We start from the raw sequence: 21,578 nt of genomic DNA on the forward strand, positions 1-21,578 counted from the left end.
GAAATTAACACATAATAGTTGGACACGGGTGCTGGTTAGTGGCTAGAAATGTTAAGTATGATATAGATTTCAGCCATGAAATATATATCACCCATCCCGTAGTTTACTCCCAAGCAGGTGCTATACCTACAATGATTCACCACTGAAGAGGGTTCTAGGATCATGGTTGTTGATCCCATTTGCACCTAGAAAGAGAAGACCATGGCCAAAGAACGTCCTGCTGGCTTTAATGTAGATAAGGCATGCTACAGTCCAATGGAATGAGGTCACAATATTTCATTATGTCCTTGTAGGCAGCTGACACGGGGTTCGTCAATCCAGACTTCATCAATGTGAATTCGAGTTTTTATTGGTCATGAGTGAAAGGCTCAAAACTTTCTAACAGTAGCTGAGTGTTCACTGGCACAGCAAAGAGAGGATTAGTGTGTATTGCAGGTACTGAGATGAGTCATTCAGTAATTTAAGTCAGTGCCTTTTATAATCAAACATTATCAAACCTCTTGTATCGTGGGCACCGTTGGTTACAATGTGGTCTGATATAATAGACTACCTTACATCAACGGAGTTGACAAAATATATTAAAAGAGGATAATGGAAGGACAAGAAGTCCCCTAAATCAACAATTTTAAAACAAAACCAGAGATCAAAAGCCTGACATGTAACATGTGGACAGGGCACTAGGGAGGTAACCAAAGACTCCAATATTTCTGCTGTAAAATTCTGAAAAGAAGATCCTCTCTTTGATGGTTAGTGAGACCTGAAAGTATGATCCTAAGGAGTGGGTAAGCACCAACTGTTCTCAATTAAATAAAATAATTCTTCTATTAAATTAAAATTTAATTAAATGCATTCTATTAAAGAAAAGCCAATTAAACATCTGAAAGAGTGCTTTAAAAGACTTTGGAGAAAATCGCAATATTAGAGTAAAAACACAAAATCTCATTTCAAATTCAAATTTTTTCCAGACAATAAATTCTATAAATGATCATAACAAATACAGCAAATTCTGACATACATTTACAAGATTAAAAGCGCAAACTAAAATAAATAGAAATGTTCAAGCAATCACATTCTTGCAACAACATGCTAAAATACTCAAAACACCTTCAGTATGGCAGTTTGTTCCAATGCAACTTTTTAAGGGTTACAATTAGCAATTCAATTTCAACAACAAATAATAATTTAATCCTAGAATTGGTTGGTTGTGAAAGGCATCAAAGGTTGTATAAAGCAGATATTATATAACACTTGGGCACTTAACAAGATCAGAGCCGTCAAATCACTAAAAAGAACCTTAAGTGTCACAATCAAATCCATGGAGAAGCGAGGGAAGGTTTTGAGATTGATCGATGCAGAAAGGCAGAAGGATAACTGTGGAATTAAAATAATCCAAATAATTGTGAGCAACCCTACAGAAATAGCCTGCGGAATTCCTGTGGGGCAGACTTACAAAGCATGGAGCAAAATAATTTAAAGACCTCGTCAGACGCCAGGTAGCTCAATGCAACATTACTCTGTTTATCATATATAACTCATGGTTATCAGTTGTTGCATGGCAGCTAGTTAAAACCTGATAGATTATATTGTGATATGACACCACGCTGAACTTTAGATTACAACTACCTTTACATCGCATCCTGCATGGTTGGTAGTATTTATAACACACCCCCACACACACACACATATTCACTGAAAAAACAAAGGCTTGAGTGTCATTATAGTTAGGTACTGAAATCAGATAAGAGCTAAAGGTTAAAAAAAACTTGCTACCCCATTTTGCCCACTGTTGCACTGATGCTACCTTTGCTCTGTTATGTGTATGAAAGGGAAAATTGCACTGCTAGCCTACAAGATGTACCTTTTTATTACAAAGAATGTGTGCCTGCTTTTCCCCGCACTGTTCAATCAATCAGTCTGTGTTTGTATAGAGAGCTTATCACGGGAAACATCCATTACAACGCAGTCATTACAACGATCTACTTTTACAACGCAACTGTTACAACGCAACTGCCTTTACATCGCATGCCATTACAATGCATGCCATTACAACGCATGTCACTACAACGCATGCCATTACAATGCATACCATTACAATGTATTATAAGGTAAGTGATGGAGATTTTTTTAGTATTAGGGTGGGAATGGGTTTTGGGGTACATGGGAATAGTAATTTATACCCCTACACTATCCAGCACTTTCCCCACTGTTGCACTCACTGGAGTGGGAATAGTAATTTTTACCCCTACACTATCCAACACTTACCCTACTGTTGCCCTAAAAGTATTATGTATTGTAATGGTATGCGTTGTAATGGTATGCATTGTAATGGAACGTGTTGTAATGGTAGTTTTTAAAAATGCGTTGTAATGGTATGCGTTGTAAAATCATGCAATGTAATGGCAGTTGCGATGTAAAGACTGCGTTGTAAAAGCATGAGTTGTAATTGCATGTGTTGTAATGTCCTATATTCGCTTAACACCCGGGGGTATCCAGGGAATGAGATAAGAGGCGCATTAGTCAAAGAGCCAGGTCATGAGTTTCTTCCTGAATTCGGTGAGTGAAGGGGTATGGTGGGAGGTCGTTCCAGATCTTGACGGCTAGGTAGGAGAAGGATCGACTTCCGCTGTGGCTCAGTCGGTTGCGAGGGATGTGTACAAAGGTGATTGAGGTGGAATGGAGCTGCCTGGTCAGCTGGTGGAAGGTCATGCAGTGGTTGTGGTAGGAGGGTCTGACGTTGTGAAGGGCCTTGTAGGCAAGGGCCAGCAGCTTGAGCTGGCATCTCTTCTGGATGGGGAGCCAGTGGAGGTTTCTGAGGTGGGCGTTGATGCTGATCCTATTATGCAGGTTGAGGACGCGTTTGGCTGTGGCATTCTGCATGGTCTGTATTCATTTGAGGAAATGGGTGGTGGGTCCACCGCAGAGTGCATTTCTGTTGTCGAGTCGGCTGGTGACAAGGGCTTGCTCACTGTTTTCCTGGCGCTGGTGGGGATCCACCTGAAACTCTTCTAAAGCATGCAGAGTGTGTGGAAGCACGGGGAGGCACTTTACTGAGAGATCACTGTCCAGGATGATCCCGAGGTTGCAGGCATGGTTGGTGGGGGTGGGACGAGTTGGGTGCTGATGATTAATGGCTTTCTCTAGGACTTTGGCTGGGAAGGGGAAGAGCGAGATGGGGTGGTAAATCTTCAGTTCGCTGGGGTCGTGGCAGGTTTCTTCAGGAGTAGTTTAACCTCTGCGTGTTTCCAGTCCTCAGGGAAAGTGGCGGTGGCTATGGATGTGTTGACGATGCTGATGAGTGCACTGCCGATTTCCTTCTGTCCCAGTTTGAAAGCGTGGTGGGGGTAGGGGTCAGTTGGTGCTCCGGAGTGAATGGAGGTCATGATCGTTGTGGTGATTGGCATGGTGAGGAATGTATGACAGTATTTCACAAGCTGGAATCATGCTGTACCTTCACGGCACCATCATTAGAATTAATGCGTCTTTAATATGCATTCGTTCAGCACCCAATTTGTTTTGGAATAGGTTAATTTACTATTCCAACTCCAATCTGTGCAACAGTAGGGAAGGTGTTGTACATTAATTCCAACACCATTCCACAAATACGCCCCCCTAAGGCAAGTCTTAACAACTTGCATGTTGAACAAAAGCGTACTAAAGACACGTAAGTTCTTTTGCTGGCGCTGCAAAGGCATAGCGGGATTCCGGCTTCAGTCTGAAGGGAGTTTCCCATGATGAGTGGTGTCCAATCAGAGAGGTGGATGTGGGAGTTGTCGGTGTGTGTCAGGAGGAGGCAGAGGTAATCAGACTGTGGGTTGAAGTTAATGTAGATGTCTGCTGTTTGTTTGTGGAAGTGTAACTCCAGGGAGTAGCAGAAGGCTTGGGAAGGGTGGAACATTTTCTTGGCGGCAGACCAGCAGGCCAATCCTCTGACGATGCTCAAGAGTTCTTTTGAGTGACCTGTGCTTGCGTCGATGTTGTTGGTTATGGCATCCTTCTTGGCTTCTTTGAGGCTGTGGTAGTATTTTCTGAGTACAAATTTGTGGGTGGCGTGGTCTGAGGGTTTCCTGCTGGATCGCCAGTGTCACTCCAGCTGCTTACACTCTCTTTTGGAGGTCCGGAGTTGGGGGGTGAACCACTGGCATGTTTGCTGGTTCTGCTGGTGCTGACCGTTTTTAGGGGAACGATTGTGTGGGCCCATTTGGAGATCCAGTCTGAGAATATCAGGATGGCAAGTTCAAGGTTGCTGGTGTCGTTGGGTCTGGGGGTGTTGAGGGCAGACATCCATTGGGTCTAAGGATTATTATTCCATCTGCAGTGGGTGGTGGGCTGTGGGTCGTGGTGAACCTATGATGGTGAAGTAGATGATGCTGTGGTTTTTCCAGGTGAGTTTGGTAATGTGGCTGAATTTGATTCTGTTGCTGGCGTGAAGATTGTGTTGAGGTTGTGTCCTGTGCGGTGTGTGGGACCAGTGACTAGTTGAGTGAGTCTGATGTTGCTCATGCTTTCCAGGAGTTTGATGGAGTTGGTGTTATTGAGGTTGTCGAGGTGGAACTTTAGGTCGCTGAGGAAGTTGAAGTGCTTGGAGTCTTTTGTCAGGGGGGCGAAGCACTCAGAGATGGCATTGCACAAACCGATGCGAAGGGCCACGGTTTGGTAGACAAGGGTTCCTCTGATGCATTTGTTTGCATTGAGTCATGTGAGAAAGTTGAGGTGTTCCATAATTGGTGAGATGTTGTCTTCGGTGATGGTGCATTGAATGAATGAAATGAATGAATAAATGAAATAATGTTTTAGAACACGCAATACCTGAAGGTGTCTTAGCTCTAGACGAAGCAAAAAAACTGGAGAAACTTCTACCCGAACAAAGACAGATGTAGGGGAGCAATTGATCTTCTGAGTAAATAGCCAGGTCTTCAACTGCTTCCTAAATTTCTGAAATGTAGCCTGAGAATGTAGAGCAAGTGGCAAAGTGTTCCAGAGTGTCCCTCCACAGTAAGAAAACATTCTTCCACCCCACTTTGCTTTGTTTATTCTATGGACCTTGACCTTTTACGCCGAGCTCGACCTGAGGTTCCTATTGGGGGTATACCAGGAGAACTGTTCTTTGAAATATGTAGGGCTTGTCTGGTAGAGGGCCTTATGAACTATGCACAAGGCCTTTAAGGTAATCATTTTTTCCACCGTAAGCCAGTGTAGACCGTACGTTAGTTGCGATATAAGGCATTACAGTAATCCATCTTAGAAAAGATGAGGGCCATCATCACTGTCTTTTGTAGATCAACAGGAATAAACAGGAGGATTTTTTTTTTTTAGAACTCTCAGCATAAAAAAAACTGATGAAGTAATAGCATTGATGTGTTCTAAAAAAACATAGCTTCTTACTTTCTGGGCTGGCCTCAGTAGCGCACCTAAGTCTGAACGCCACCATGATGCATCCCAAAAGGTGGTCTCATTTCCAAAGATCATTATCTCCATTTTTCTTAATTCAGCTTAAGACAGTTTCTCTGCATCCAGCTGGCAACATGGGACATACATCTACAGAAGTTGCTTGCCTTCTTTTTGGCAGGAGATGAGACAGACACTACAATTTGCATGTCATCTGCGTAAGAGAAAACTGCCAGATCTGAACTATAATAAGATTAACAAGGGGAGTAATGTAAATATTAAACAATGTAGGGCTAAGAGCTGACCCCTGGGCAACACCACAAGGGAGATGGAAAGGCCTAGAGCTTGCATTTCTCATCTCTAACCGAAGCTGTCTGTCTTTGAGGAATGAGCTCAACAATGTTTTCCTGAAACCAAGCGAGTGTAGTCGTTTAATGAGATTGCGTGGTGAACTGTATCAATGGCGACTGAGAGGTCTAATAAAATCAGTACTACTCTACCTCCCTTGTCAAATGCACTTTTTAATTCCTCCAACACTGCTACCAGTGCTGATTCCGTGCTGTGATTTGCTCTAAACACTTACTGGAATAAATCAAGCAACTGGTTAGCATCTAAGAATTTTAGTATTTCCTCATTCATTGCCCTTTCTAATATATTGGCTGGAAGGGGGTGGGTGAGATATGGGTCTATAGCTTTCCACCTTCTTTCGATCCAGAGAGAGTTTTTTGAACAACAGAAGGATAGAAGTATTTTTTCCATATAGTCGAAAAAAGCTCTGAAGTCAAAACCTCATTCAATAGGTCAGTGAGTGGTCCTTCCACCGCAATAGCCACTGAGTTGATTACCTGAGGAGGACAGGGGTCGGAATGGGCACCGGATTTGATTAAGCTAATAATATTTAGTATTTTTTTTTTGGTAAGAGGAAAGAACCTTTCAAACTGAAGTGTATTTGAATGCGCAGATCTGATCTGGGGTTCAATCCCATAGTCTGCCCAACCTCATCCTCTAAACTCAGTGCATTCGAAGAAGCAGAAAAAGCTTGCAAGATAGAGTCAATTTTGAGTTGAAAGAATCCAGCCAGCTGATTACAAAAATGTTCATCAGGCTTAAAAATGTTACTGTTATTCCACTTGGACAAGGATTTATCAGTTTTAAAAAGTTCCCTAGTGGAATTTGTTGCTGAGCTTATTTTTTCTGAAAAATACTTAGTCTTTTTTTTTATTTTATTTATTTTTTCATATCGGGTAATACATATACAGTATCAGCAAGTGTAAGTAAATAAAATCACAAGCAGCATTAGGCAAAAAAAAAAAGAATTAAACAAAACTATTTCATATCCCAGTATCTAGGCTGAAGCAATATTCCAACTAACAACAACACACATTAAATCATACTTAGGCTTGGTATAAACCATTAAAACAGCTTAGAACTCATCTATTCAGGCGGATAATGCTCCCCAGATCTTCCTTCCCTTTCGTTTAGCCTGACTACCCTTACGTTTATATAGAGCCATTTCAAATTGATATACGTGCAGAAAGCGCCCTTTCCATTTCTGGAATGTCTGGGGGAGTCTATCTAGCCATGCCGAAGATATGCACAGTCTATACACAGTCATAGCGATGAAGCGCAATTCCGGCCCAGGCCCTAGATAGGTTTTGTCTACTCCCAATAACATAAGCTGCAGGGACGGAGTGATCTTACTTTTTAAGCCCTCTAGTGAAAGCAGCCAGACCAACTGGTCTGTGTGATGGAAGCCGAATATCAGCACTGCGGTGCTCCCCCTCTCCTGTCAGGTGTTGTCCCCCTTACTCCTAAAAGAACAACAGGAAGAAAAAAAAGGGAAGAAAGAAAAAAAAAAGAACACAACTCAAACAAAGACAATAAGCATAGAACATCAAAATGGCCCTAGAAAAAGATTGTCCAAGTGTCCGACGTATTTCATTTTTTTCATATATTGTCGCGATCTTCAAGTATTGTTATTGCGTATTGAAACTTGACCCAGATATTCTTTAGCCTGAATCTCTGACGTAAACATTTTTACTGAGCCACAAACTATTGTTTTCAACCTGACTGGGGCCAATAAGTATGCTTCATGGCCCGAGTCCTGGAAGGGCTTGATAACCTGTCGCAATCGCCACATACGTTCCACTGTCGTGTGGCAAAAGTCCGGATGTGCAAAGAATGATACACCTTGATATGTCCGTCAAGTGTCGGGCGGGCTTTTTCAAATATTGCCAGGCGCAGCAGGAAATTCCCAAAGAAGACTAGAATGGCTCTTGGCTGCCTTGGATTCCTGCCAGCTGACGTTGTTTTTTTACTAATCATTGGGAATCTATGCACTCTTTGCATTTCCCAGGCCCAGTCCCATCCAGCCAGTTCAGGGACTGATGTTTTCAGAAGGTCCAACATGTATGCTCGTATGTCCTCACCCTCCGTGCCTTCATCTATGCCAAGAAAACGAAGATTATTTCTACGTTGGTGGTTTTCCATATCTTCCAGCTTCCATTGTACGTCGCTTAATTGGTGCTCATGCATCTTGGTTTGTTCTTTCACTTCAGTGACTGCATCTTCAAGGACCGCTGTTCTATCCTCGACATGGGCCAAACGTTCCCTGATCTCCAAGCATGCCTTCCCAACCTTTCGCACAGCCCCTTCTAGTTTTTTCGTCGCATGCCTGGCTTTGTTGCTATCTGCCCGTGTCTCGGCTCGGTGCTCTTTAATAGATTCCAGTATTAGACTAAGTTCAGGACTAATAGGGGTGGTGTTGGTAAGTTGTGGGGTAGTTGTCGTTGAGTCGTTAGCGATTGTATCCCCCGGCGAGATCCCAGCCATCCTTGTGTGGGAATAATCCCATTTCAAGCCGCTACCAGGAACTTTCTTTGCTCTTTGTTTTCGAGGCTAAATACTGTCTTTACGCACTTTCTATTGCTTCGGACGTTTAAATACAGTTTCAGGTGCCTCCAGTGTGCTAGATTCAGAGGTATCTGAGAGATTCCCACTAGACTTGCTATTATATGAGTCAGGGGCCTCAGAGTCTGAGCCATCAGTCAAAGAGAAAAATGTATCCACCCCCTCCAAGGTGGTGTCAGAGTTTACAGCCGCTGTAGCACCGCGCAACACAGCAAAATGGTCCTTGTCACCTTCGCCTTTGTCCCCTGCCCCAACTGCTACCATATCTTGTTCAGGTAACAAAGACTCACTAGAGCTGCCGGGTTCCCTGCCCTCTGTCCCATCCTCTCCATCCCCTCCAGTCGCACCTACATGAGTTATATCATCTAGCGTGTCTGGTGTAACCTGCCTGCTAGTTTTTTTACCTGCAAATAGTAAAGATGGTAAAGATGGCCAGTTCTCAGACTGTTTGCTGGTAAAGAATTCCGTAATTGAGGGCTGTGGTATATCTTGAGGGTCGGTGTCCAGAACCCCTGTCCCTTCTTCCACACCAGCCCGTCTTGCTTGATTTAGGGGCTTGATTCCTCCTTTTAATAGTGCCAATACTGCCCAATCTGTTTTTCCCCAATTGGGCTGTTACTGCTACTGCCTTACCTGACCCAGACTGCTCGAGGGTCACATCCAGTCTGGCAGCAGGGGCTCGTATGGTAGATCTATTCAGAGCTGAAACAGACGCTTCTCCTTTGTCCTTCAAGCTCTTTGCAGGTTTTGGTGGCATTCTCATGCAGGCAGCCACCCAGGCAGTACAGTAGCTTAGTCCGAGCACCAGTCGAGGCAGCTTCCTGGCAAGTCCCGCCCACCAGTCCAAAGCACCGAGACACCGGCGTGCAGCAGGCTCAAACAGTGAGCGCCAACCCCGTTCTTCCCCTCACTCCACAGCGAGGATCCAGCAACCATCACGATGCGGCGGGGTAGATCGCAAGGAGCCACGAAGAAGTCTCAAGCACCCAGGCCGTTCATCGAGCAGGAGCAAGGTAAGGCTTAGAAGTTCCCGGGAGAGCACCTCCGTGAGCATCTAGGTGACCGCCATCTTGCTTTCACTCTCTACGCTGGAATGGGATTTCCTGTGAAAAATACGTAGGCGTGACTGTTTTAATTAATTTTTTATACTTTAAAAGTATTTTTTTTATACTTAGTCTTTTCTTCAGGACAATATTCCTTTCTCCATATGCACTCTTGCAGTCTACACTTGAGTTGCGCAATTTGTAATTGACGCGAGAACCGTAGGGAAGCAGGACTTTTCCTATGACTCTTAAATGTTTTCCCTGCTACCAGCCTCAATAGTGCTGTGTCTAACCACTGTGTGCAGTTGATTGCTGCATTACTGACATTAAAGTCTGGAGTAGGATTTGATTATTGAGAGAGTGTCTTTCAGTGCCTCCAGGTTCAGATTTTTTTGTGGCCGATATTTAACGGTTCGGGGTGAATTGCTACATGTCACTGTGTTTAAGGGGACTTTTATTGAGAAACAAATGGCCTTGTGATCTGACCATGTAGCTGGTACGACTTTGTCTATCGTTAGATTTTGGTTGTTTGTAAAAATTCCATCCAATGTATGATTGGCCAGATAGGTGGATTCTTCAATTAACTGATATAAATTAAAAGTCATCAGAGTATCTACCAAGCAATCTGTATCTGCATTGGTGAAAAGCACAAGATGAAAATTTAAAAATCACCTACAATTGCAAAGCTCGAATAGTTTGTATATGTCTCCATGAAGGTCTGAATTGTTTGGATAAAAATAGCCCTTTGGCTTGGTGGTCGATAGAGTAAAAGTCCCTGAAATGTAAATGTGTTGTCCAGTTTTATGCTAAAACTAAGGGCTTTGCAGTCCAGATGGGGTATAGGTTGAAAGACTGCATTAATTGAGCTCAGATACACAACTGCAATCCCCCCACCCCTCCTTTCTGTTCTGCCTAGTCTTTCAAAATTAAAGTCATTGGGATGGCTATTTTAAGATATGGTTCAGATAATCTATCTGCCCAGGTCTCTGTAAGACGGATAATGTCAAGAGCATGTTGAAACATAAAATCTGCAAACTCATATTTATTTTTAATAAGGGATTTAGTATTGAGTAACAGGCAGGAGTACCCTTTACCCGCTGCTTGCCTGTCTGTTGCCCTTACTACCAACATTGTAGAGGATTTATAGAAAAAGAGATGGCAGTGATTACAAGAGAAGTCAGCACCTCCGTCACAATCTTACCCCAGTATTATAACAACATGAAATTTCGAGGTGTGCTCTATGTAGAACACTCTGCCCTCTATCAGTGTCCGTCCTATATACAGAAAGGAATTCTCTTTCCCATATATAGTCTCATTTGATTGATCCAAGTTCACCCAGGATCCTTAGAAAACTCTACGGGGTCTTCCAGAAGAATATTTCGAGTTACAGTTATATAAACAATTGCGAGCCTTGAAAAAGTCATACCAACACGACGAAACACGTGTCGGCTGTCTGTTTTTCCAAACTTGTACTTCGAGTCATCTACATCAAAACTCCTATGGCTCTTCCCTTTATTTACTAAATCGCCACTGACATTTGTTTTTCCATTTACTTTTATTGTATTTGCATTTGGGTTTATTAAAACCGTACTGACTACTAAGTCAGATAATATATACACACGTGGTTGTGCTCTGTAATTCATATTTGCTGACATTGTCGAGGAATTGTGGCCTTGCAGATCCTTGTTCACTTTCTTGAAGACAAAGATGTATGCTCTACATTTAAAGTTATCTATATTAAGACCCCAGCTATGGGTGCTACAAGTATTAATTTTGCTGGTGTTGTGTAATTCAAAAAGTTCTCTTCTTGTATAACTTACTGGAGGAGCAGAGGTCCTTGCGCCTGATGCGTCCTGGCGTGAACGGGCACAGAGGGGCTTGACTTTGGAGCGCCTTTGTACATCCGCTGTGCGCCTGGTCCTTTGTTTCCATAGTCTTTGGATGGTCTCTTTGTGGATGATGGTGATGCCTCTTCCGTGTTTGTTGGTGCGGTCTCTGTGTATCATCTTGTAGCCATAGAGGTGTTGCAGTTGTGATGTTAGGGGACAAGAATGGTGTAAGCTAGGTGGAGGTGATGTAAAGCATGTCGGTGGAGGTGGTGATGGTGTTCCAGATTTCCATGGCATGCTTGATGACGTGCTTGCAGAGGGATCCGTAGTTGAGCAGCATAGAGTGGGGTTGCTCCAAAGGTTTAGAGTTCGTAGGGCAAGTGTTTCAGTGTTGCAGGTGAACCGGCAGCAGTGGCAGGAGAAGGGTCCTTCCATGGATCTCAGGAAGGAGCGGCAGCAGTTGCTGTTGTGGCTTTTGGCGAGCTCGAGCAAGGACATCGAAGTTGGGCAGTGATGAATGGACAGAGGGCCTGTGTTCCTAGCACTGAGCAAGGTCCATGCACGGACAGGCGCATACAGGCTTGCCTTTGGTGTGTGGGTGGCACGCCTGCTGTGCGGTCACGGAGCAGTCTTCATAAATGGTCCTGGGAGATGGGAGAGGCTGGCAGGGAGGCAGGAGGGCGGGAGCAGCAAGGAGGGGAAGATGGCATCAGTACGACACAAAAAACAATAGGGAAATGAGTGGTTGCTGAGGCAACCTACTCAACAGAGCGCTGATTGGCAGGGCGGGAGTGGCAAGGAGGGGAGGATGGTGTGTGATGTGAAACAAAAGTGAACGAGTGGTTGCTAGGCAACCAAAAACAGCAGAGCAAAGTTAGTCAAGTACGGGTAAAATCAAGATAAAAGCAAGGCGTGGAATGCAGCAGGGGGAGTATGACATGGACTCCAAGGTCAGAAACTGTTGCATGCGTATATGGGAAATACTGCACTGCTGGTGTTTTTTTAAAGCAGTGTGTGTATGTGTGTATGAGGTCTGGACTGCTAATTCCCATGTCCTTAGGGCCTTATCTTAAAATATTTTTGACTGGCATAAGTGCATGTTCTTGGTCATAAGTAGGGTAGTTCTTGGTGGAACCATCTATTGCCACCCTGTCATGAAACCAGAGTTATGCAGGTTGTAATACTTAATATTTGTGCTGCATTCTGCTCTTGTAGTGATATGGTGTGTTGTTTTCATCCTGCTATGTTTTGTACTTATTGTTGAGTTTTACTGTGTTTGTTGTGTTGCATTCTGTTTAAACAGCTTTGCTACATTGTGTCTTGTTTTTTTCTTTGTTGTCTATATTTTGACAACAAATGCTGTCGCATTTACTGCAAAAAACAGACCTTTTTTATGCTCCAGTGATAACCATTTTTTACTGTCTAGGTGTTCAAATACAGGTACTCCAGGTCTTCACCTATTTAAGGAACCTTTCAGTCCACAATTGTAGCAGAGACTGTGCCTTAATTCAACAGTTCAAGTGCTCACTGTCTGTGATATGGCGCTTTGTGTCTAACAGGCACTTGCGAAAGCCATTTTACCATATAAAAGTAAAAATGATTGACATTGTCAAGGCTTGCCTTCAAAATGGTGAAGGAGGCTGCACAGTAAAAAATAATTATGCAAGACTTAAGGAAAACAGAATTTAATCCACAGGAACGTCACACGGCAACATTAACTTCAATATCATGAGTCTGTGAATAGCTGAAATATTTAATATGTGTATGTGTGCCAGACGTATGCAACATCCAGTCCAATTCTTAACAGTTATAACTCACCAGAATGAGTTCTAGTTGCTAACCACAAAGTTCCCTAAACTGTCCACCAACAAATAAAACATGACACACTTCTCAGTCAATACCCTACATATGGAGTCACAGCTCTTGGGAAAAAACATTAGTGATTGACAGAGCTGCAATTTAAAACCATTACTCCATCTCTCAATGCCACTTTCCAGGTGGAACACACTCAACCCACTTCTTAACAGCCTATATGCACCAGTGTCCTTTTCAGTGAGAAAAAACAAAGGGGATGATGGATGGAGTGTTGAACATTGCAAGCGCTCACCCCCAGTCAACTGATCTGGGTTTAATCCATCATCATTCTTTAGCTCACTCCGCCACCCCAGTTCAGACATGGCCATACGCAAATCAGTCTGACCCTGTGCCTCATGGGAACAGTCCAGTTCGAACTGCCTAGCCATGTCTTCCCTGGACCGGAAACAAGCATCTTGGGACCGGTTTTGGGTTCATAACCCTCATCAGCCAGGCTATCTTGAATCCAGTGGCAAAGTGAGCAAGGGACCCACGTCTGGGCATGGCCTGTCAACTTAGGGCGAACAAAGCAAAACCAAAGGGGATGATGGACGGAGTGTTGAACATTGTAAGCACTCACCCCCAGTCAACTGATCTGGGTTTAATCCATCATCATTCTTTAGCTCACTCCGCCACCCTAGTTCAGACATGGCCATATGCAAATCAGTCTGATCCTGTGCCTCATGGGAACAGTCCAGTCTGAACTGCCAAGCCATGTCTTCCCTGGACCTGAAACAAGCATCCTGGGACCAGTTTTGGGTTCATAACCCTCATCAGCCACGCTCTCTTGAATCCAGTGGCAAAGTGAGCAAGGGACCCACGTCTGGTCATACCCTGCCAACTTAGGGCGAACAAAGCAAAACCAAAGGGGATGATGGACAGAGTGTTGAACATTGCAAGCACTCACCCCCAGTCAACTGATCTGGGTTTAATCCATCATCATTCTTTAGCTCACTCCGCCACCCCAGTTCAGACATGGCCATATGCAAATCAGTCTGACCCTGTGCCTCATGGGAACAGTCCAGTCCGCACTGCCAAGCCATGTCTTCCCTGGACCGGAAACAAGCATCCTGGGACCGGTTTCGGGTTCATAACCCTCAGCAGCCAGGCTATCTTGAATCCAGTGGCAGGCACTTTAAGATAGTTATAGGCTTGAATTCTGGAAAACACAACTCAGACTTTCGTAGGTAAATAGTAGATGATAACACTTTATTTACAGCAATATATATTGAGTCACCAATTACAATCTTCTCTATTACTCCGAAGGGAAATAATGCTTTGCTAATCAATACACACCCTTGTGTTCAGAAGGGTTACCAACCTTGCACCATCCACCCGGATGAATTACGACCACAAGTGAATACTCTGGGAGTGCTTTATTCCACATTCCAATTGGATATTTATACACCGACCCTCATGTTCACTAAGGCACTCACACACCCAGTTACAGACACACTCTGAGACTTGCCCACCAACTCATAGACCCAATGAGACACTTATGCACCCACTCACTGACCCACTTAGAGACTCATGCACTAGGGGTGGGTGGGGAACTCTGCTCCGCCAGCGGAGTTTGCTGAGTTTTGCCAATTCCGCACTCTGCTGAAAGTGTGAAATTAAGCAAAAAACTCAGATTCAAACATGTGGTGGAGTTTGCCCCCGCTGCCATCCCCCCCCCTCCCACCTAGAGAAGGCTGACTTCAGTAACAAGCTAATGCTGCTACTAGTGGACCAATACAGCACTGGCAAGACTAGCTTCATCTGTTACCTGCTGGAGCAACACTTCCCAGGCATGTGCATTGGGCCAGAACCTACTATTGACTCTTCTTCACTGCTGTCATGTATGGGTGACCAAGAGGGCATCATCCCGGGAAATGCACTGGTTGTCGATCCCAATAAGCCATTCCGGGAACAGCTCTTAACTAGATGGATATTGGATGAGCAGCAGTCAGGCGGTCTCCATGGACATGTTGACAGCAGGAGATCAATGAGAACAGGATATGAAACATTTATGTGGATTTTGCTGCACCTTGATAGACACACCTGAGGAATTAACAGAGTCTTCTGACTGAATTGTGATATTGAGAGATCAATGAGAACAGGATATGAAACGTTTATGTGAATTGTGCTGCACCTTGATAGACAACTGAGGAATTTACTGAGTCTTCTGACTGAATCGTGATAATGAGAGATCAATGAGAACAGGATATGAAACGTTTATGTGAATTGTGCTGCACCTTGATAGACACAACTGAGGAATTAACGGAGTCTTCTGACTGAATCGTGATAATGAGAGATCAATGAGAACCGGATATGAAACGTTTATGTGAATTGTGCTGCACCTTGATAGACAACTGAGGAATTAACTGAGTCTTCTGACTGAATCGTGATAATGAGAGATCAATGAGAACAGGATATGAAACGTTTATGTGAATTGTGCTGCAGCTTGATAGACACAACTGAGGAATTAACGGAGTCTTCTGGCTGAATCGTGATATCGAGCCCTGATGATGTCCGTAGGGACGAAACGCATTGGCTGGGCTGTGTTGACTGCTTTTGATGAAAAGCATTAATTGAATGAAGGAAAATTGGATCCATTGAGAAACACACGACTCCCAAGTGATTATTTTTTTAATGGCTAATGATAATTAGGGAATTCATTGTATTATTCTTTGAATTTTGGAAAGGCAAATCAAGGATGGACTTTTACTCCTTTTCTTCTAAAATTCCATTCCAGGAACTGAATTCTTTTGGCAATGCTTTCCTTAGCAGGTGAGGAGAAAACTGCATTGCAACACCAGAAGAAATAAGGTGTATTCGTAATACCAGATGATGTAAAAGTTCACTATTTTCTAATTACATCTGGGCTGCAGTTCCTTTAAATATCAAAGTTGAGAGTGATTAGGAATAGGTTAGCCACCATTATTGCATGCTATTGTATTTAAAAACACATATGATAGCCTTGACACTCCTAGGGTGCGGAAAGACTCAATGCCTATGTATTAGGCTAGATGGTTTCTCTGTGCTACCAAACTCATCTGTTTTTGAGTGAACTATATAAAGAGAAAGCATGCTTTGCCAAACTTCTTTCAATTATGGTAGACACATATTTGAACATTGCTAACTTGTATTTCCAGCAAAATCTTAAACTCATCCATGTTAAGTGTAGACAACTTCTCTAATGGCCTACAGACAGTGATTAGGTTTTATGCATCCCCGCTGGTAAAAATTCACTAAAAAAGAAAATGTTACAGGGACATTATAGATAGGCTCAGATTTTGCTTGTACACAACTAGTGAAATTCATCAGTTATAGCTACTTGAGCTAACTATAACTTAAGCCCTCGCAATGCACTGCTCATGACCTCACATATTACATCACTCATGACATGGTCAGTGACATCACTGATGACATCTCAAATGACAGCACGGATGGCATCATCCACAGATACACCCATTCAGAGTCCCATACAACCTCTCATGCACCCACTCACACACACACCCACAGAACCATACACATATCCATCCACACACTCACATAAGCATTCACACACCCATTCACTCATCCATACAGCCACTCACAAACCCATACAGCCACTCACACATGGATACAGACAGTCACAAAGACACTTACTCACCTATACAGCCACTCATATACCCACTCACTTGCCAGTACAGCTACTCACACAGCCACTCAATCACCCATAGAGCTACACACACACCCGCTCATTCACCCACACAGCCACTCCCACTGCCACTCACACACACACTTACACACCCAGACAGCCACTCACGCACCCACTCACAGACCAATACAACCACTGGTACACCCACTCACAGACCCATACAGCCACTCACTGGCCCACACACCTACTCACATACCCATTCACAGACCCATATAATCACTCACGCACCCATTTACTCGCCCACCATACAGCTACTCACACAGCCACTCACTCACCCACACAGCCACTAAGACACCCACTAACTCACCAATATAGCCACTCACACATGGATAAATACAGTTACACAGGCACTTGCATAATATATGTTAGAAATAGTATCACTCATTATTAGTACACAAAGTATATTAATTTAACTTTTGTAGTAGCTTAGTATATATGTTTAACACTCAGACCTTTAGAAAACACTCACAATCACTGAATAATGTAATCAGTGATGTCATTTGAGATATCATCAGTGATGTCACTGACCATGTCATGAGTGATGTAATATGTGAGGTCATAAGCAGTGAATTGCGGTTGCATAAGTTATAGTTAGCTCAGGTAACTATAACTGCTGAATTTCACTGGTTTTGTACAATTGAAATCTGAGCCTAAGTATAACCTGTAACCTATGTTTTTTTCATTGAATATATATATATATATATATGTGCTAACTGAATGCTCTTACTGGTAGATCGAAGGAGAGGGCTACAAAGCTATGCTTTGTGACACTCATAAAGCTTTTTCCTGTAACTGACAGTCAGATGCACAGTCCACACTGTGGTCTCAAAGTGCATTTTTGTTTTATAATCATTGCCTTAATGCATCTAACCATTTGCAAACTGGCTGACAAGAACACCTAGGAGGTTAATTTTAAACAGGCTGTTAATACAGAATGTTTTGGGGATGCTTATTTAGGCATATTGCCTACGGCTGACTCCGCAATCAGTTCTGGGATTAGGGAAAACGTATCACCTGCAAAATAATTATGCCCAAGTCCTCCTGAATCGGCAAATGAGTTTTAAAATGTATTATGAATAGCAATTTAGCAGGGGAGTGCGGAGGGCGTTCCTTCTGAATTGCACTTTGCACCTTGATACAACAATGGTTCAAAACCACTGGTCGTAACCATGGAAAAGTTACTGACTCCCAGGTTGAGGTAGTAACTTATTAGGAAAAGGGATGAAGCCCTGGTTAGACCTCTGCCTCTGTGAATTGAGGTACATGTTTCTGGGAATGTAGGTAGTTGTCCAGAGGACGGACTTTTGAAAACAAAGATTTTTTTGTTTTTAAACCTGTTTTTCCTTAAGGAAATTGGGCAGGTTCAAAGAAAAGTTTTTTGTTTTTTTTAAATCACAGGTCTGGTGGTCTGCTGACCTGCTGACCTCTGCATGCCACTTTCACTGCAATTGCGACCAATTGTTGTGAGTCACAATTTCTAAATTGCCTAATGAATATTCATTAGACAGGCCATCTTTTACTCACTGCACATTCATATTTTGTGAACCGACATATTAGTACATGGGTCAGTTTGCAAAATATCAGAAGATTCATTAAAAAAAAAAATCGGTACCCTTTTTGCAAGTGCTTTTTGGGAATTCATTGTTGGTACATATGGCCCAGAATCTCTTAAAAGTGCACAAGCAGAGCAGCCACTAACATGGGAATAAATGTGCATATTGTCACGTCTTAGTTGAACAAAGAGACGTTAGTGACAAATTTAAAAAACACTAGTGAGAAGCGGGGGGGGGGGAGGTCTAAGCACACAGAAAAACACTGGAGGTCGGTAGACATTGACCCTGCGTTTGTCACTTGTTAACGGCTAACAACTCCATCTCAATATAACGTACATGATTTGGCCTTACAGATCAGGATCGGTGTTTTCTATTTGTTCGAACACCTGGTTTTGCTATTGTCTGCGTCAAGCTACCGAGGAAAGGAAATGTGTAGCACACACTCAAAAATAGTTTCGTAATTTTAGAATTCACATGGGCCGAACTAATGTGACGTTGATTGCTTTAAAGACACTTGTGCTGCCTGAAAACTGCCTCAACGCACTATAAAAGCACAGAGGCAGAAATGAGGCGCGAAAGTAAAGCTATGACCTTGAGGACTATGTGGTGGAAAAGACAACGTCGGTGACAGACGCGAAGTTTTTGTTACACGTTGCGTAAGCGAAGTTTTGCGTAATGCCAGGTCATTGACCTCCACATAGTGCAAAGAGTTTATCCCTAGGGCATGCAATATACTTGGAGGCCGGGCATACCATTTTCTCGTAGGTATCAGTGTTGCAATAATAAATGGATGTGCTGTTTTATCATGAGTTTACTGTGAAACTGAATGTACATTGGAATGGGTACTTTTGTTCCTTGTGACTTTAAACCTGAATGGATTACTCTTGACCTACAAATGAAAACCATAAGGAAGGTGGCGGAAAGGTAGGTTTTTACAACATGTTTCATTGGCAAAAACAACTTTTTGGGAGTCCACGTGCACCACGCAATATATAGTGTTGTGAAAGTCATCGTTTTCATCGTTTTTGCGAGAAATACCAAAATGTCGCCTGAAAGAAGCTTTCTACTTTCATGTATACTAGCGATTGTGGTGACCACCTAACAGCCTTTTTTTCCCCTAACATTCCGTGATCAAGCAGTCATGATATGGTACGGTGACGAAGTGCATGCGGTGGGCTTACCTTAGTGTTCAACGACCTGATTTCGTTGGATATATTCTGCGGAATCCCACCTCCAGTTTTCTTTAACTCTGTAATATCGTCTTTGTTTCTTCTTATCTAAATGTAAAACAATATTACTTGATGCGTGATTTAGGTTTCAAAGAGTTTTCAAGGAATTAACAAGGACGCTCTCATGAAATGTATGATGGAAGACAGAATCTATAGAAATCTATGTCACACTGTAGGAGCTTGGGCTCATAAAACAACACAATTCGTTCCGAAATTGTACATGTAATAAAATGTAATTAACGTTCTCACACCAGGGGCTATATTGAGCAAAATGTGCTCTGTGTCTATCTGGTCCCTGTGCTTGGGGCGCCCAGCGCAGAGACACGTCTTAGGTGAACAAAGTTACGAAAGTAGCTAATTAAGAGGAAACACAGTTTGGGGTGCAGAGAGCACCAGTGGGCAATTTAACATAAAAAATACGCTCTTCACCAAGCGGGCGTAAACTTCTGTCAGCACTCTGGTCAACAAAATGTTGAATGGGGAACAGAGGTTTACAACTGAAGCCCAGTCTTTCAACGCTAATATGAGGTGCGTCGGAAGGTTAAGGGGGGCTGGAATCCCCTGCAGGTGGGTTCAGAGTGTAAGTGCACATGCCTGCAGGGTAGTGCATGTGGGGTCTCCCGCACCTCCATGCACCCTCACACGTTTAGAGGCTACACAGACCGGTGGCCACTTTACTTGTGCACAATCAGTGCACCTCCCAACAGCCTGTTCGCCCAGCACCCTGAGTTATACGCACGTGTGCAGCAGAAAAGGTGTTGCCTCGTTCACGTGACGTCACACCCTAATATCAATGAGGAATAACCCCGTAGGGCATAAAACTGGTGTGAGCGTCGAATGTCACCCCAGGCACTTTCTGCAATGAGGCCACAGCTATCCTCAATTGTGTAAATTTAAAAGGATCTACAAACGCTTCCTTTTGATTACATTATAGATACAATGGGGGCCAGAAATGATTATTTTTAGCCAATCAGCTTTGCGAATGCCGTTGATCCCTCTAATGTGTGCATACACTCTTTACATACTTTAGCAAAAGCCCAACAGAATTGCACCCAGTTTGCAAAACACACAGAGAAGACAGTTGTGCCCTTTGAGCACACCTGCACAATTTGGTGGCATTCTTCACTATTCAAAAAGTTTCCATGGCCATTTTGTAAACCCACTTCCCAAATAGTCCACCATTATAACTTTAAAACACTATACTCAATTGGAACACAATTTTCAAGCATTGAAATAAAGTAAAGTGCAGTGTTCCGCTGATTTACCAAACGACACAGAATTTAACAGCAAACCAAAATTAGTTTTATTATGAACGAATGGTTCTAACCATAACCACAGGGGCACTACCGTGCCTCTATAATATATATAGTAAATCCTGGACAAAATGTACCTGGTTCAAAAGTTCGGTGACGTCATCGTCATTGAGTTTGATTTTCCCGTACGACCCCGTTTTAAACTCAATGTTTTTTGTGGAGCCAGTCAGGAACAATAAATTGCCATTCTCAGAGGACATCCGCGGCCTGTGAGTGAAAAGTAAAATAAACTACTATGTAAAGACGAATCACAAATAATAAATTATCCGCACCCCAGCAGATAAGCACATAGCTTCAGACTCCAAATATTGTTCTAAAAGGCTGTTTGACCAAACAATGACAACACTTACTGTTCACTCCAAACATCTCTTTTCTCCCTGCCTTTCAGACGAGTCCCAGAGTCGCCATTTAACCCAGAAAGTACTACAAATAAAATTACAAAAAATGAAAAGTGATTTGGGCGATCCATGGGCACTGCCAACCCATGGGGCTCTGGTGAAGAATGGTGCACTGCCCAGGCTCGTCTCCGTTGAGGCTGCCGCCAGCCAGGTGCCCTTTGCCCCGCAGGTTTTCTTAAGATTATAAATTAGGAGAGCGGTACATTGCCTGCTCAGTGCAAATGTGTGAACTGTCAAACAGCTGATGACACTCTTTTCTCTGGCAATCCACCTGCACGCTCCACATCTTCAATCATTAGCTCCGTGACCTTTGCAACAAGTACTGTCTGGAAGGAGATAAAGCGGAGAATGGAAAACCTGCCCCAGCTGCACGTGCAGA

The 21,578-nt window shown here is 43.2% G+C and overlaps 1 protein-coding gene across 1 annotated transcript in view; it reads right to left on the reverse strand.

The window, feature by feature from the left end:
- CUBN (cubilin) overlaps window positions 1-21,350 on the reverse strand; it is a 1,289,359-nt gene extending 1,268,009 nt beyond the window's left edge. The window contains exons 1-3 of the mRNA XM_085631507.1: window positions 21,152-21,350; window positions 20,879-21,008; window positions 19,441-19,536 (exon numbers count right to left, since the gene is read on the reverse strand). Of these exons, the coding sequence (XP_085487633.1) occupies window positions 19,441-19,536; window positions 20,879-21,008; window positions 21,152-21,270 (345 nt within the window). The 5' untranslated portion in view covers window positions 21,271-21,350. The remainder of the gene's footprint in view (window positions 1-19,440; window positions 19,537-20,878; window positions 21,009-21,151) is intronic.
- Between the last annotated feature and the right edge of the window lie 228 nt (window positions 21,351-21,578).

This window comes from Triturus cristatus, chromosome 10, assembly GCF_964204655.1.
Source record: "Triturus cristatus chromosome 10, aTriCri1.1, whole genome shotgun sequence".
Taxonomy (NCBI): domain Eukaryota; kingdom Metazoa; phylum Chordata; class Amphibia; order Caudata; family Salamandridae; genus Triturus; species Triturus cristatus.